The sequence below is a fragment of the Nipponia nippon genome, unplaced genomic scaffold, assembly GCF_047370975.1.
Source record: "Nipponia nippon isolate SJK-2023a ecotype South Korea unplaced genomic scaffold, ASM4737097v1 scaffold_8, whole genome shotgun sequence".
In the NCBI taxonomy this organism is placed as follows: Eukaryota; Metazoa; Chordata; class Aves; order Pelecaniformes; family Threskiornithidae; genus Nipponia; species Nipponia nippon.
In genome coordinates, this window is record NW_028262402.1 from 47985210 (window position 1) to 48002032 (window position 16823).

Below are 16823 nucleotides of genomic sequence, written 5' to 3' on the forward strand. Positions count from 1 at the left end.
GGGCAGGCGAAGGGGCACAACAAAATGGCAGCAAATGTGCCGGCACTCTACCATCAGCTGCTCCTACTGCTTCTCAAGAACAGGGCATGAGTGCAGGAGGGGATGAACAGGAAGCAGCACAGAAAAACAGAGCTCCAAAAACCTCTTTCTGAAGAACGTGAGGGGGTGATGGGGAAGGAGGTGAGATCCACGGTCACAGCGTGTCGCTGAGGGTCTGGGGACAGACACCCCCGCACAGAAAGCACTGAGTGAGAGTTCTCTTCACATTTGATACACAAAGTGGAATGAAATGAAATGAAATGAAATTAAATGAAATGAAATTAAATTAAATTAAATTAAATGATAAAATAAAATAAAATAAAATAAAATAAAATAAAATAAAATAAAATAAAATAAACAAACCAAACCAAAACAAAATAAAATAAAATAACCAAAACAAAACAAAATAAAGGAAATTAAGTCACTTATAATGACTACAGGTCCAATTCTGTGTGTTGAATTACACTGACTGCAAATGCAAAAATCACTTACTGATGTAAAATAGTAAAGCTGGATGTTACACTAATAATCCCATGAATACAATCAATAACTGCTGGGAGAGCCCATAATCCTCATTTTTTTGCGACAAGCACTTAATTTGGTTTTAAGACACCATTAGAAATCAGATCATGTTGAATTTTCAGGGCATGGCGGGGAAAATGAAGAGCATACAAATGTAATCTTTATCCCTGTTATCGTTCCTTATAGTGTGATCAAATAGTAGTAGTATTCCTGATTTAGATAAATCATCATTACAGACAGTTGATCTGAACTTCTTCCCAGTTAGTTCCCAGAGCACCTGATAATTAAGAAGCAGATGCAACAATATTTAGCTATAGCCCACCAGCTCAAACAAAACAATATAGTTATATATAGTACAGAAAAGTCAGTTCTTGTCTTCAGTCATTGATTTGAATCATTATTCTTCAGGATTATTTATAACAGCATGCATCTCCTCTCTGACAAATAAGATGCAAGGTATTTTCTATTTTATTTACTCGTATGTAGCTTACTTTCGATTCACAATCAGCCACTCCCGGATATACGTCTGAACACAGTCTCTGACATGTAAGTCCAGTTCAACCCTGGGGAAAAAGCAACATATTGTAAATATTTTAGTATCTAGGTCATACCTTAAGAACAAAGAAATTTATCTAAACATGTTGTTCAGATAAAGGCCTCTCTATTAGTCCTCTCCTGTATATTTATCTTACTGCTAAACTATTGTTCGAGGTTTAAAGAATTCTGTGTACGGCATGAATTCCCTGATGCAGGTTTTTGTTACTGTGTTTATAAATTAACAAACATACATTTAACAGAGGTAACCATTTGTCACACTATGCATTTCATTACTATAAGACTGATGTTGCTGTAAAACACAGCAAAATAAAAGAAATTATACCAGGTAGCTATCTTTGTGATTTTCAAAACTTGATAACAGGTCTCAGCATACAGAGATATTTTTCCAGAGGCCTCAGGACCTGGACTCTTGCAAATACATGGTCTCTCGTATGTTTTTGGTGTAACTTTCTCTTTCTCATAGAAATGAAGAGAATTCTAAAAAGGGACCCTAAGCTTTTAATCAGATAGCATAATAAAATTTTAAGATCTAAGAATATGTTATAATTTAATTTTACAATTTCCAGATAAGTCTCATTTAATGTAGGGGATTGTCAGTGCTGCCTGATAGACTGGATACTGATTGGAACTGAAATATTTTAAGCTAAAGTTGATGTCCAAGAATCTGCTGTCATGATGTTGTAGCATAATTCCCCTATTCCTATTCTAAAAAATGTTAGTGACCCATGCCAAAATCACTTGTTAATGACCTGGGATCCAAGTGAGTAAAAGAGTAGCATACACATGCAATGCAGGAATGGGTGAAAGGTATGATAGTTTTTACCACTTTCCACCCAGAACTCTCATCAGGTTTCCAACCAATTAACAAGACTGGGCAACAACTGATTTGGGTTCATGCGTGCACCACAGAACAGAGCCTTGGCCGATACCGGACTGCCGTGTGGCCCTGCCACCAGCGGACTCACACGGCACAGGGTCCCTTCCTGCATCTGGTTCAGGTGGGACGTATGTTTGCAAGCAGGCAGCATGTTAACCCCGTTTGGTCGGTGGTATCTGTTTCCTGCTCTCCATGCAGGAAGACACCACAGACTGCATCGCCTGCAGGCGAATCTTTGGTGCATGCCCCTCCTGTACTCTCATCTTGCCTCACACACCCTGGCACCCTTGATCAGGATTTTCTGTGAAAGCACTAATATCGATAACGGTGGTGTGAATGGCTAAACGGGAAGCTGCTGTGTAAAAAAACCTGCTGGAAGCATATTTGTTGGTATCGACTATTTGAGATTTTCCACAGACTCCTCACAAAACCCTTGATGTCACTGTGGTGCAAATTAGCCCTAAAACTTATTGTACAGCGTGAGTCTACACGTTCTTCTACTGGAAAAACAAACAGATAACTGCTGTTTTAAACAGCAGGCGTGCTGAGAAGTAACCTTGGAAATAGGGGAGAAATGGTCATCTTATCTTTTAAGTCTCATTTCAAAGTTGGATAATTTTTTACTATTTTTGTCCATCATTTAAATAAATGGGAACTTCAAGCACCAAAATATTCACTGTCTCCCACATGTATTCTCTCTCCCCCGTCCACAGGAAAACAAGAATTCGTGATAAAGATTGTAACATTTTCCACAAGTAACTTTGAGTGAAAATCACCTTTTGTGCAAATGTTACAAAATCCCCTAGGAGCTGTACGATTCAAAGAGGTCTCAGGTGACCTAGCATAGCACCTCGCCTCTACCCTCTACTCCCCTGAACTTCCTGAGAGATGCATTGGACCAAGAAAGAACTTGCAGGCTGAGACTTTACTTAGGGAGAGGGGTCTTCAGCTAGTCCACAGGTGGCAAAAATCATATAAACTGTGGTTCCTGCTTAGCCTCTTCGCATTTGGTATGTTGGGCAGAAAACACTGAACAAATAACACTGTTGCATGGGGCTCTAGTTTATACAGCTGGCCGGTATAAATTAGAGCAGGCTGTTACAACTTTTGCAGGAACAGAGGGGGATGCAGGTCTACTCTGTGAGCCAGGACACCATGAGCTAAGCCTATTTGTGTTCAAGTTCAGTGTTCAGGTTCAGCACAGCAGAGAATATAGACTGTGCTCTTCATTTCCTGAATATACTGGAAGGAGCCAGCCCCCCATCCCAAACACGTTGCACAGTTAGCCATCTTTGCAGACATAGCAGCTTGGGGCTAAGCCAGTGCTGGCTTCACATTTATCCGGCTATTATCACCTGCAAAACTCAATAGGCCTTTATGGTTCTACTTGAAGGTACCATTTACAGCGAAACAATCCTTTAAGAGCATTTTGTATAGAATGCATAGGACTCTCCTAAACCACATCAGAAAACTCTCCAATGCATCCCTTTTTCTCATTCTGAAAAATTCTGTTGCCCATAGTTTGCCTGTTTATCAAACCAGCTTAAATATGTCCAGGATGGCCCAGCACCAGTATCAACACATGCTGCCTATTTTAATTTAAAAGCTGTTGAAAATAGTGGAATTATTTCATTAATGTTAGCCTGAAACCAAAACTGACTCCTACACTAGAAATTAACACTTTTTTCCCTGCAAACCTTCTGAAGTATGAACTATTTCCCCCCATTTAAGCAAGAAAGGTACTGAGAAAGAGATGATTAGTGATCTGATCAATGCCATATAACACGTAGCTGGCAAAAAAAAAAAAAAAACACCAACAAAGGAAAAAAAGAAAAAAACCCTCAATCCTATGTTTACTACCTGATCAGAATCAACTTCCACCTCTGGGATTACAGCTACAAAGCTATTTTTCATACCACCCTCCTGCCTTTCTTTACTCTTCTTCCTGGTCTATGCCTACCTCACTTCTGCCGCTACCAGCTAACTCAGGAAGTCGTGTAAGCGCTTGCATAATTTTAAGTGTGCAAACAGGCCTAACAGAATCAACGGCAAAATTGAAATGTTTAAAGTTCAGCCAGTGCATAATGGCTGGCTGGATGGCAGTGAGGTGTCTGGATCAACATCTTCAAAACTATTTTTAAACCTGCAGCATTTCAGAGGGAGAGCAAGTCTCCTTACCCGTCTTCTGGCATAGAGGGCTGCAAAGTCCTGCACTCTTTGGGTGTAAAGACGATGTCCAAGTCATCTTCAGGAAAGTCACCAAGTTCTTGTGCTAGTTCCGAGTCCAAGTTGTTCAGCCGCGTCATTACAAAGCCTTCAAAATCTACAGGGTCTACCACGTCATAAAAGGAAGGCTAATGGAAGAAATAAAGAGGTCTTTATTTGAGCAACAGAAGGTTTTTCTTAATAGTGTAATTTAGGCTTATTTATTTAATTCCTGACGTCCCCCTATTTATTAAACATCAGAAAGACTTCTAACCTTATATAAAATGCCACTGCATTTAATGCAGGGAAGAGATGCTAATGAAACATTCAGCTGAAAAAAGGAAGGGAACAAAGAGAGAAAAGTTCTAAAACCCAAAGAAGAAATGGAAAATACTACACCTAAATCCAAATTTGCACCTATTTTCTCTGTTGAGCTTTCCTAGATGCTGATAGGAGGGTTGACTCAGGTACAGCCTGGATGCTCTCAAATGTGTTCTGCTGGATTCCCATGAATTAATCAGAGTTATGAAAAAGGCAGCAGTGGGTAGAAACAACGGAGGACAAGGGCAGGTGACCAAAATGATAGTGACAGGCAGTCCCAGCTGGCAGAGAGCTGCCAATGGACTCTACAGCACCTGTGACGAAAGGCACAAGCAATTAAAAGGCCAAAGCAGTAAGTCTCAGAAATTATACTGAGCCAACTATAAGCACCACGGCTGCCATCACGAAGATGCCACTCATTTGAAATGAGTGCCACTCAGTGCTGTGCCTGAAAGATACTGACAATTAGAAATGCTGTCTGCTTTCAATTCCAAACAAAGTTGAGGGCAAGATATACCCTAAATCAGAATATATTATTATTTTCCATCTGTGAATGTTATTGGTTTGCATATTATTGGAGTTCTAATTTTATTGGATTTTTCAAGGGTTAGTACAGTAACTACACAAAAGATTATGTGGAACTACTAAAGTTATTATTGCAAACCTTAGATATCCACCATTTCTACAGCACATGGCACTGCACCTTGATAGAGAGCAGTTGTAGCTGATTTCATTTAATCAACCATTCTTACACAGATTGTCTGATCACAACAAAGTTCTGATCAAGTACAAGCTCTGCCGCTCATACACGCTATGAAGCTGTCCGGCTCTTTTTATCTGCTTAGTCTCAAAAACAGAGGCAGAAAATCTTGTTTGGTATCGTACCTAGAAAGGTTGCACATATACATAAATGTGATTTCATAAAAGTATATGCTATTCTATGTATATAGATAAAACTGAGAATTATTTTACTTGCTGTATAGCCAACAAAAATAGCCTGTATATGTTTAGAAAATAAAACATCTGTCCAGTTGAGTACAGAGACCAGCATCTCATATTATTAATTTTCTTGACAAGTAACAAATAGATCTAAAAGCTACAGCTTTAGAAAACCTATAGTTTATGTTCTGTGAGTTCCAGAAAGGCCGAGGACACCTCAGCGCAGTAAGAGCACAGGAAAATAGTTAGAGCATTAGAATAATAGCACTGGAATAACTTATTTACTAGGAGGAAGAATTCTAGCAAAAAAAAAAGGCTATCAAATCATCCTTGTCTGTAAAGGGATTGCATTGCACTGATTAGCCCAAATACCTTTCACAAGACTGCCTTCTGAAGCTGCCAGCAATAAACAGTCTGAACATAGATCAGATAATCTACCTCTATAGTGCTCTTGATGGGGTGTGGGGAAAATAAGGCACTCAATATCCCTGACATCAACACTGCCTTTATATTCAATATTACCGTGGCTACCGTCTCCTCCAACATGCGTTCTGGAGCTATCCTCCTTATACTCCAGTGTTCTCCGCAAATAAAATCTGTGGGGCAAAATCATGAAGGCTTTACCCATTATTACTGACTCCTACTCGTGCAAGGCTCTCATGGAAGCTGACAGAATTTTTGCCTGAGCATGAAGCGACCTCTGCACAGAACAATGTTACACCCACAACATCCGGAATTTTAGCTCAATAGGACAATGAGGAATCCCACAATTTATGAAACGTGCAAAGGTGCTCAACAGTGGCAAAGCTCTGGGTAACTCTGAACTAAAATGGCTCACATATCATATGCCGCATCAGTCACTGTAGATAGGAAAATGAGTTAAAGCTGATTAGTGGTAAATACGAGTTTTGAAGCCTTTTTATTGTTCTGGAAATGTAAGTGAGGAAGTTACTCAGCTAATAAAAATCCATAAACATCTTGCAGAAAGTGAGGCATATTTAGAAGAAATGTGCTAAAAAAATCTAGGAGAAGCAAAACAATTTAACCTTTTGAAAAAAAAAATAGATGTGGTAAATACTCCTGCAAATGATGTACTAGAGACCTTTGAACACGACCAACCACCCCCCCCCACCCCAGGTTCCCCTTTTATAGGAAAACTGCATTGGTCTCTGCATAAATAAAGTCTCTGAGCTCACCCCTCTGCCTGTACATATACGGGATCGATTGAATTCTCTGAAAACACCTTTGGGAAATTCTCTCTCTTTCTTTGCTCTTGTTATCCAAAGGGAAAACCTAAAACTGACAGTAAGTCCAGCAAATCATGAGGCAGCCAGCTGAAGAAATACACTGTGCTGTTAATAAATCTTTAGGTTAAGCACTATCTCTGGTTTGTATCTAGTGTATTGCTGAGCATACTGGATCAACGGTTATGAGTAACCAGTGATCTTTATTAGCTATTAATTTTTTATTAATTAATTTTTTATTAATTGTCAGCATAATATCCTTGAAGTTCACTACCCACTGCCAGTGGGTAAAACATTACATGTTAGTGTATATATATATGAAGATTTACTAAAAAAAAAATAATTCACAAAAGATTAAACTAAAACACAGCTTAAAGTATACAAAAGCATATTACATCTTTTCAGTTGCTGAAGATGTAAAGTTTTCCAGGCAAAATATTTTTGCTTAATACAATCTGATTTTTGATTAAGCATTGCACTTCCTTTCAGAAATCACACTTTTCCAGTCAAATCCATTGCATTTCATTATGTCTTCTAACTTTTTCTAGTCGCAGTGTTAAAAATAATCTTTAATCACAAGAAATATGTGTTTTTGACTATCGTATGTTAGACACAAATGTAAAAAAGATGGTGAAAAAGGTAAATGCAGATGGAGGGTAATGGTCTCCCTAATGATTGGCGTAAATTATCAAGGGAAACAGAGATGCTGTTTCAACTAAGAATCCAAAACTCCTTTTCACACATCATACAAGTGTGCACAACAATTATTCTACAGAAAATGCCACAAAGTATTACTGCAAACGTACCTTTTTAAGGATGATGGATTAGAGGCATGTAGATTGTGACAGCACACAAAATGGCAGCTACGGCGTAATACTCAGTAAATGAAATGTTATCAAGTTTCTCAAGAGCAAAAGCAGTTGGCTGCATGTAGAAGAAGGGACCTAGCCTCCCCAGGCTGAATAACCGCAAGGAACAAGCTAAAAACACCACAGCATTTCAGATTAAGGAAGTGAGTAGTGGCGGGAGGCCCTGACACACAGGAAGTAACTGCTTACATCTAGTGTTTTACATTTTCACAGTCACTGGTGCACAAAGGCTTTTCCCGCTTCTACTTATTGGGTCTTACAAAAATATGAAAAAATTAAAAGCGTAGGAAGAAGGAGAATACCAAAATCTTAGTCAGTTTTATTTATGGCATAGTATGTTTGCAGAATACCCATCCTCCTGAATGGCAATTAAAAAGATCTGGCATTTTTTCCCTTTGTCGTAAGGGCAGTGTCATATGGTCTGACTTCTTCAGAGGGGGATTACACGTGGAGGGCTGAGGATGATTCGGAGACACGTAACAGTTGACTCAATTACATCTATGCCAAACAGGGCATACTTCGGCATTTCCTTAACATGGTTACTCTACAGCGCTGAAAAACAGGTCAGTGTGCTGTCTCTGCTGCTAGCTCTGGAAACTGTGCATTAAGCCAAGCTAGCTGAGCCTCCACCTTTCTTCTTTTCTCTTTATTCACTGACCTCCTTTTGCAAATCATCTGTGATCACCACACAATGCATTTACTTCATGGAGTTGCATGTTTCCAGCAAGGAAAGGATGTAATATTCTCCAACACTTACTAATTAACTTTGATTTATAGTAGTATGCAGAAAAACTGCCTATTTCTGCCTCCAAGGACCATTCTCAGTTTTTTCAAATGCATAATTTCCTCATCTCACCCAGGAGTATTTTTTAACAACTTCAGACAGAAGCCAGTGGAAAGCAAGACAACTTAAGAAGATCACTTAATTTACCATAAAAACATTAAGCAAAGTGGATGCCAAACCTGTGTAAAGAAGATAAACCCAGAACTTACCAGATGAAGAGTAGAAAAGCCAGGGGTACTTAAGCTTCGTTGACAGAACTGCGCAAAGCCTGGTTGGAGAGTAAATTGCTTTCTTATTTCTGCAGATGAGTGCCTTTAATTAAGCAAAGAAAAATCCTTAATAATTACAGTTAGAATCGTAGAATCATAGAATCATTAAGGTTGGAAAAGACCCTTAAGATCATCAAGTCCAACCATTAACCTATCACTGCCAAGTCCACCACTAAACCATGTCCCTAAGCACCACATCTACCCGTCTTTTAAATACCTCCTCCATTATCCCCACACAAATTCCAAATGCCAGACTTTAGCTAATTTAGTCTCCTGTACCTGTATTTAGAAATGTATTTTGATGATGTTCTAGACCCCTCTTGTTTTGTAGTTGATGCAAACCTCAAAAAACATTTGCAGTCCTATATGATTGAGATTCTGACACTCTTCCAACAGATTTCTATCATTATATTGCAGTCCTCAAAACTGGGAAAGGCTATGCAAGGAAGAATAACCTTGCCCTTGAGCGAAGTGTGACTGCAACCTGCACAGCAATATTTGCAGACTCATTTCTACAAAGCAAAGATACGGGATAATAGAGCAGAGAAAGAAAAATGAACATCACAGAGGCAAATATTTTAATGAACTAGTAATTGACCAAGGGATAAAAACAAGACAGGACCAGTCACTGAACAGTGTAAGCCCAGACTTACGTTAATAATGCAGTCTGCTGAGAAAAGCACAAGACAAACCAAAGCATGAACTTAAAAATCAGCCTGTACAGTATCAGCTGAACATTGAGGAAAAGACTTCTTAAGTGCTAATTAACTGATTTCAGCGGGAGCAGAAAGAAGCCAGTACTGAATTTTTTAGAAATCCCAGAGTGACAGTAAAGTTGCAAGTACCCAATCTGAAAATTCGGTAATCAGAGTAACTTGGTCATTTTTCATGGAAACAAATCAATTAATATTTAAAATGATTTAAGAATAATCAGCCATGAAATGGTAACAAAACATCTACAATATATTTCACCATGAACATTCAGGACAAGATTTTTAAAAGACCAAGATGCACTTAAGCAGATTCCAAGTAAAAAAAAACCCTTGCAGCCCAGCAGGGCAGCCAACTGGGAGACAGGAAAATACAGAGGTTAAGAGGAGTATGAGACTCTCTTCCAACTTCAGCAAGCATTAATAGGTATCTTAGAATTACCAGATGCCATGGGACAGTTTCCCTGTTTGGTCTGCACCTTCTCTCCTCTGTGGCCTCTTGATTTCTATGACTACTATATCTATTCTGTGACACTTAATCTCATACTACCGCTTTTCTTAAGAAGTGTGACAAACACCTAAACTCCACTCAATGCCATTCTGCTTGTATTAAGAGACAGGCATTTCACAGAAGTTATTAAAGGTATTAGAGGTATTAGGCCTGATTTCTGAAGTGAAAGATGCATAAATAAGAGTAGCTGCTCGCAGGTCAAAAGGCCACACCAGATGTGAGTGGGACATTGCTCCAATCTGAAGGCAACGGCAATTGCAGACAGAGCAAAGCCAGAGTTATAGAGAAAGAAAAGAGATCCATTTGGAAGAGAAATTCCTACTCCTCAGTGGTATTCCAAAAATTAGACAGGATGAAATGGAATTTTCTTAAAGGTTATTCAGTAATTATACAAGCAAGAAGCCTCATAGGAGTAAGGAAGTCTGTGCATTCCTTAGATTATTTTTGCCCTATTTTAAAAAGAAAAGCTGCTTGTATATCAAGTTTATTGTCACTTGTCTTCCCACTGCAAATAATCTCTGATCATGAATGTACGTAGCAAGGTATAACACAAAACTCAAATTATTCAAAATTATTATTTTCCTTCAAACTGAGTCAGCTTCTACCCTATGCAGAAGTATCTGTTACTGATATAAATAATAGAGGTAGCAGCAGATGTTCGCTGAATGTATGTAAAAAACTGTGCTACAGTGTATGGCAGAAGTTGCTGCTGTAAACAATGATATAAGACATCTCTGAATTACACCAGATATGGGGTCATCAGACTCTTTGAAGAGGAAATGGTATGAATTTTCATCTACAAAAGAGGAAGCATGCATGTGGATGAAGGGCCAAATTTGCTCTCTGGTAAAAGCCTGTGCAACCCCAGCTAACCGAGAGGACACACATTTCTCAAGAGCACCAACATTAGTTCCAGAGTCTCCCCAATATTCAAAGAGAGAACCTGCAAAATAAATCAGTCCAATGGAAGATGAATTCTGTAATCTATAAAGGTGAATTTCAAATAGTTTGAGTAGTTCAATTGATTGAGTTCATGCTTTTCATATCACTGAAGGAAGAAAGGGAGAAGAAATACAGTAAGAATACCAGAAGACAGCAAAGTTGGTTTGAAGCAACTCAGAAATGATTGGCGGGCTCTACTAGGAACAGGTGAAGGAAAGATACAACTGCTAAAAGATGCTAAACCACAAGCACAAGTTAGCTCCCCCAACATGGAGAAAAGGTGGGTGTTGCAGTCAGAGATCAGCACAGAAAGTTTTGAAAACCTGAGAACCAAGATGGAAACAGAGGTCCCTCTAGACGGCTCTTCGATAATGCCAGAATGGCTGTGGTCTGTGAGATGCCTGTTTTCTGATCAAACAGCTACCTCAGACACCGACTGGGTATCCGCAGGAAGATGGTGGTCCACGTTAACCTAGCACATGTGGTATCCCATCTGTTATGGAGGCTGCAGTCCATCTGTGTCGCGGCCATACTTTTACCCTCCCTGCCTGTACAGCACCCCTGTCTGATTCCGAGGAGAGCTCTACAGTCACCCTTAGCAGCAAGGATGGTCTAGCTATGCGCTAAAAAACAATAAGGAAAGAAGGCAAGTGATTAAGGATGAACGCAAAGCAGTCACTGAAAAATCTAAGCAAAAAGCGCAACTAGATCTCTAGAAAGGAGGACTCAAATAATCATGAACCAGCCAGCTGGTCTCTGACACTCAAAAAGGTGGTAGAGCAACTTACTGGACAATCAACTTATAAGTGGCTGGAACATCAGGTCCCAAACTGTGGTCTTCAGCGGAAGCAAGGGGACCATGAAATCATACTTAACATTAAAATGTACATCACCTTAGTAATGCCTGTTTATTAATAGTCTGATGTATGGTGGGCAACTAGAAACTGTGGACTGTAGTAAGCTATGGTCCAAAAAGTTTGGCAATTATTGGTATATTATTGGCAATTATTAGGTAATGATGAACAGCTAATATGGATTTAGCAAAGGGCAGTCACGTAAAACCAATCTAATACTTTTCTGGGGTAGTTTAACTGGCTTCAGTATGGCTCTTGATAGTGTCCGTCATGACATTCCTACAAGCAAAATAAAGAGATAGTGGCTAGATGGAATCATCACAGCTGTTTCCAAAATGGGTTAAAAAAACATATTGAAGGTATAGTCATCAATAGTTCAAGAGAAGATTGTGAAGAGTTTCGAACAATGTACTGCTGTAAGTGAGAAGCAAGTTAATTTTTTCTCAGTCTAGTTCCAGTCCATATTTTATTTTACAACACTGATGACGGTACAGGTAACATAGTAATAAAATTTGTGGATCACATCAGACTGGAAGGAGTTGTGAGTGCTCTGAAAGGCAGGACTAGCACTCGAAATGATCTTGTATTTTAGAAACAGTCTAAAATCAGCAGTTAGATTAAATAAAAATAAATGTAAACTCCTAAACTTAGGAAGAAAAAAAATCAAATGCAGAAATACAAAAAGGGAAATGAACTGTCTGAAGAAATAGCCATGCCCCAGAAAAGGCTCTGAGAGAGTATACTGGGACACTTACTAACAAAGTACCATAAGTGAGGAAAAAGAGAAGTTATTTCTGTTTATGTAAGCCAATGAGACAGTGCTTAGGCTGATGTACGCATGTAGAACACCACTGAGTAAGATGCAATCAAATTTAAAAGGTTTCAAAAGAGAGCAGTCAGAATGCTAAAAATTTTGGGAAGGATGACCCATGAGGAAAGACTGAAAAAAACAGATGTTTTACAAAAGAGGTGACTGAGGGGAGACGGCAGCTGTCCTCGACTATGTAAAAGGTAGCAATCCATAAAGAAAACAGTGAGGATTTCATGTCCATAAAGGGAAGAAGAAGAAGTAATCTGCTTAAATTGAAGCAAGAAAAATTCAATAAGCTATTAGGAAAAATGTTCCCACTGCAACGGCACACTGGGAGTGGCCTTCTGGTGATGCCACAGTGCCAAGAGCACACTGGCGATGTAGATCATGTCTCTGAACTACCTGGAGAACAGCATCTGGGAAACTGCAAGCCTTTCAGAGACCAGCAATGGGACTCAGCAGTGTTAATAGCTCTACAGACCTCCCATGTTGGCACCTGTCCCTTTGTTTAGGCTAAAGAGGAAACACTAGATGAAAAGGGTGTAGATTTGGGGGTGTTTTTTTCCACAAAAGTCACTGCTGAATTCACAGTTAGTCAGCATTCACATGGCATGTTGTGAGACAGTAAAACCTGTGGAAAGATGGGAGATGATGGCAGCCTAAGGCTCTTCTGGACTTATTAGATCCTTGGCTGCTCCATGGTGTTGGAGCAAAATAATGTCAATTGGAATTCATTGCTCCACCCTGTGCTGCCTTGGCCCTACCTGAACGATGATGCCGTACTCCTTTGGTGTAAATCTCGAAAAAGCTGGAACTCACCAGACTTCCTGATCCACCCAGATGGGACTGGAGGGTAGCAAAAAAAAAAACAACAAAAAAAACAAACGACAAAAACTGGTGCTGCTTAATCAGAATTTCACCAGTGTCTGTCCCACTGACAGATGCAATCCTCCAGCAATTCTGAATTGCTAAGAAAATGTTGAGACATAGTCTGTATTTCACAAATACTCTCCAATGCAAAGTGTACAGTTTGCATAATATATTAAAACAACAGTGTAACTGAAGTAACAGACTACACCTGGGGGTTCTTAAAAGTAAATTTAACTTGTAGGTCAAATTCTGGGACATTTCTCAGGGCAGAGCTTGTTGCAGGATTGGGAACTTGGAGATCTGGCTTATTGGTTGGGCCTAGATGAGATATGAGGAAAGGAAGATAAAATAGCCATTTATTTTCTCTCTCTAACATATGTTAGATCTGTGGCTGAACACTGCTGGGTTCTATAATTAAAATTATATGAATGCTCATAATGCATAAAGCTGGTTCTGTAGTTTCACTGTCAATTCTGCTCAACAATATAGTTCTTTGAAATATGTAGTTTAAAAGCAGGCACAATGGGTGTCTTGCTAGTAAGTAGATAATATGAAAACTTAAACACAGAACAGCAATTTAGAGATAAAAGAAAACAGAAAGAGAACAGCTTTAAAGATCATCTGTTAACTGGAAATCAGAAACTTCATAAGAAAAAAACTGATTTTAAAAGTATGCTTCACATGCTTACTGGATCAAGTTATCTGAAGTTACCTACTATTAGAAGTTACCTACTAGAGGAAGGCAGGAAAAGTAATCCTTAACAGCCTTACAATCCCTTCCAGCAGACTCTGAGGAACAGTGAGTTGTCTTCTGCAAGAGCTGCATACACAATCAGACATCAAGGAAAGATGAAAAAATGAAATAAAAAGAGACTATAAGAAATATCCCCAAGGACGGAGAAACATTTACATTTAAATGTATACAGATGGCGGAATCATAAAGTAAAACAGTGAAAACTTTTGCTTAAAAGGTAAAATATTCAGTCTTGGCTACCCCAAGGAGTAATCCCTTTCATCTGACACTGACAGAAAATTCTCAACTAGCTTTTGTTCTTTTTCTGAGCCTAACGTGAAACTTCTTCACTAGTTGCAACCAAAAACGAGCAACAGAAAACTCTGGAAGAGAAAAAGGTAATGACTACCTCCCCCTCTCCTCCCCTCTCACACACAAACACACACAAAGTTTTGGGCAACAATCCAGATCTTTAACTAGCAAATATGGGAATCTTGCTTAGAAGCCTTTTCTTACTGCCAGTGGAAATGCCTGTTTTTCTTCTAAGTTTCTAATTAGTCCTTAAGGCACCAGAGCTCTGCTTTGTTAGTCACTGTTTACAGCAGTGGTAGATCTGAACTAGTTGCTATTTCCTTGACGGCTCAGGTAGGCTACAAACCCTCTGGCACACCGCTGCTTTGGGGTCTACCACATTAAGACTCTGTATCAGCTAAGGCAATAAAGCTCCTATTTGAGATGATTGACATTTAACCACAGTCTTCTCAAAGGAGGTGGTGCAGGAACAAAGAAAGAAGTCTATGAGAGGAAATCGTTGACTTCATTATGCCAGCAGCTTGTTACAAAGTAAAATGGGCAAGAGGTCAATTTTTATTTTTGTCCCAGGTCACGTATGCCATTCGTTCAGTGAAGATTTTTAACTGCTGCTCAGTTTTGCTGTTTCTCCCTCAGGAAGAGACATAAGCACACATAAAAATTAATTTTCTAATCCTGGCAGTGGAGGAAAAGGACAACCATACTTTCAAGCCATGCAAAGAAACAAAGCTTAGGATTTGGCCCTGATGAACCATGCTTTTATGTGCTTTTTAATCACAGTGCTCTACAGATAGTACAGAAAAGCTATGATATAATATTTGAGAAGACATTGTGCATGCAGTGTTGACTGGCTGGCTCTTGCAATGAAAGTGGTTTTAGGTGTACTGTTTCATATGATAGTTCAGTGGTACCTCCTGGAAAGCAGAGACTATAAATCCATCTTATCTATCATCCTATTATAGACTTAAACTGATCATGATAGTTTATATATGCAATACAAAGTTTCTAATGAATATTTCACATGATGCTAATTAATGATGCTAACGGAAGATAAATTTGTGTGAGAACAACAGAATTCTTTTGTTGTCCCCATTAGCTTAAAATCTGTCAGCATACAGCCATAGATACACAAATCTTTCATACTGAAGGGATTAATCTCAATTTATCTAAGCATAATTTTCTGTGGTTGGGTCAGAGCACTCTCTGCTTCAAGTACTAAAGCTCACATTGGTGCCTCATTAAATGTTCATTTCAACTGAGATGCCTGAAGAAAAGCTTTCTTTCAGAAAAGCTTCCTAATCAATGTGCCCCTGAAGGCTCCAGAAGACTCTACAAGTCTATATTCCAGGGCAAAACTTTGTAGTTAGGGCCTACCTCTTTTTTTTTTTTCCCCTGGCTTGTTCCTTGCTAAATTGTTTAAATGTCTTCCCAAATCTTAGATCCTCTACAAAAACAATGACAAGGGCAATTTCAAAAGCATTAGTGATCATACATGCCATCTTCCTTTTATACTGTGACTTGAAGTGTAATAGAACAATACCAGTTTGTGCTTTTAGATTTTCGTTTTGTCTGCACTATCGTACCAGTTCACAACAGGGTGATTATGAAATAAATGCAAGGATTTATCGTCCAGCTCACATGTATTATCTGAGCTTCACAAGGACTTCACTAAGAAAATGCTACCATAATGCTGATAATTTTGTAAAACCCGCACCAAGTTTAATAGTTTATGTGCTTTATTTTCACTTTCTTCCTAATAAACAATTATTAATAATAAGTGAAAAAAAAGGTCAGACATTAAGAATAATAATAAAGACCATATAAACGTTATTCTAGGGAATTTTTTCTTTTTGCTCCTACAGAGTTGTTTTTATTTTTATCAAGGTCACAGTTGGTGTTTTTATCAACAAGGAAAAAAGTGTGTATTTTGTCTCTTTCATGACTGACAACTTCAAAGAAATTCACAATATATTCACAGATGGGTCTTTAATACTGTGAGTAGTTCAAAAGCCAGGGGAGGAGATAGTGCAAATGGCACAGAACTGGAAAAGTAATTTGTGTTAATATTTTGGCCCTTCGTTTCCTAAGAACACAGATTTGTGGAGCTTCAGTGTGACCCTTGTGACAGGTAAATCATGAGTTGGGTTTTTTCCAGTTACTTCTTAGAGTAATATTTTTTCTTTAGAGCTGTGAGTTTAACTAGAAAAAGTAGGATTTTTTATTAGGGCAGCATACCTGAAAAAAATTGGCCCAATTTCAAGTACATGAAGAGATCCTGCCATTTTTAGGACAGGGAATTTTGATTCAATTTCAGTGGGAGCCAGAGCAGTAGCTAAGACACACTTGAAAGCTGGATCTTCCACTCACACTTTTAAAAATAAGAATGCCCACAGAATTTCGCATATGTTTACAACTATGTTGACAAAAAGAATATATTTTTGTATCTGCTAGCT

At 38.7% G+C, this 16823-nt stretch overlaps 1 protein-coding gene across 5 annotated transcripts in view; it reads right to left on the minus strand.

Moving 5' to 3' along the window:
• The window catches only part of DOCK8 (dedicator of cytokinesis 8), a 94445-nt gene that overhangs the window by 66481 nt on the left and 11141 nt on the right, over window positions 1–16823 (minus strand). For 2 of the 5 annotated variants that reach the window (XM_087741483.1, XM_087741487.1), the window contains exons 2-4: window positions 8568–8670; window positions 4175–4350; window positions 1053–1124 (exon numbers count right to left, since the gene is read on the minus strand). In XM_087741483.1, the coding sequence (XP_087597609.1) occupies window positions 1053–1124; window positions 4175–4350; window positions 8568–8670 (351 nt within the window). Of the gene's footprint in view, window positions 1–1052; window positions 1125–4174; window positions 4351–7511; window positions 7647–8567; window positions 8694–16823 lie in introns of those variants that run through there. The other 3 variants (XM_087741484.1, XM_087741485.1, XM_087741486.1) reach the window with 3 other exon arrangements.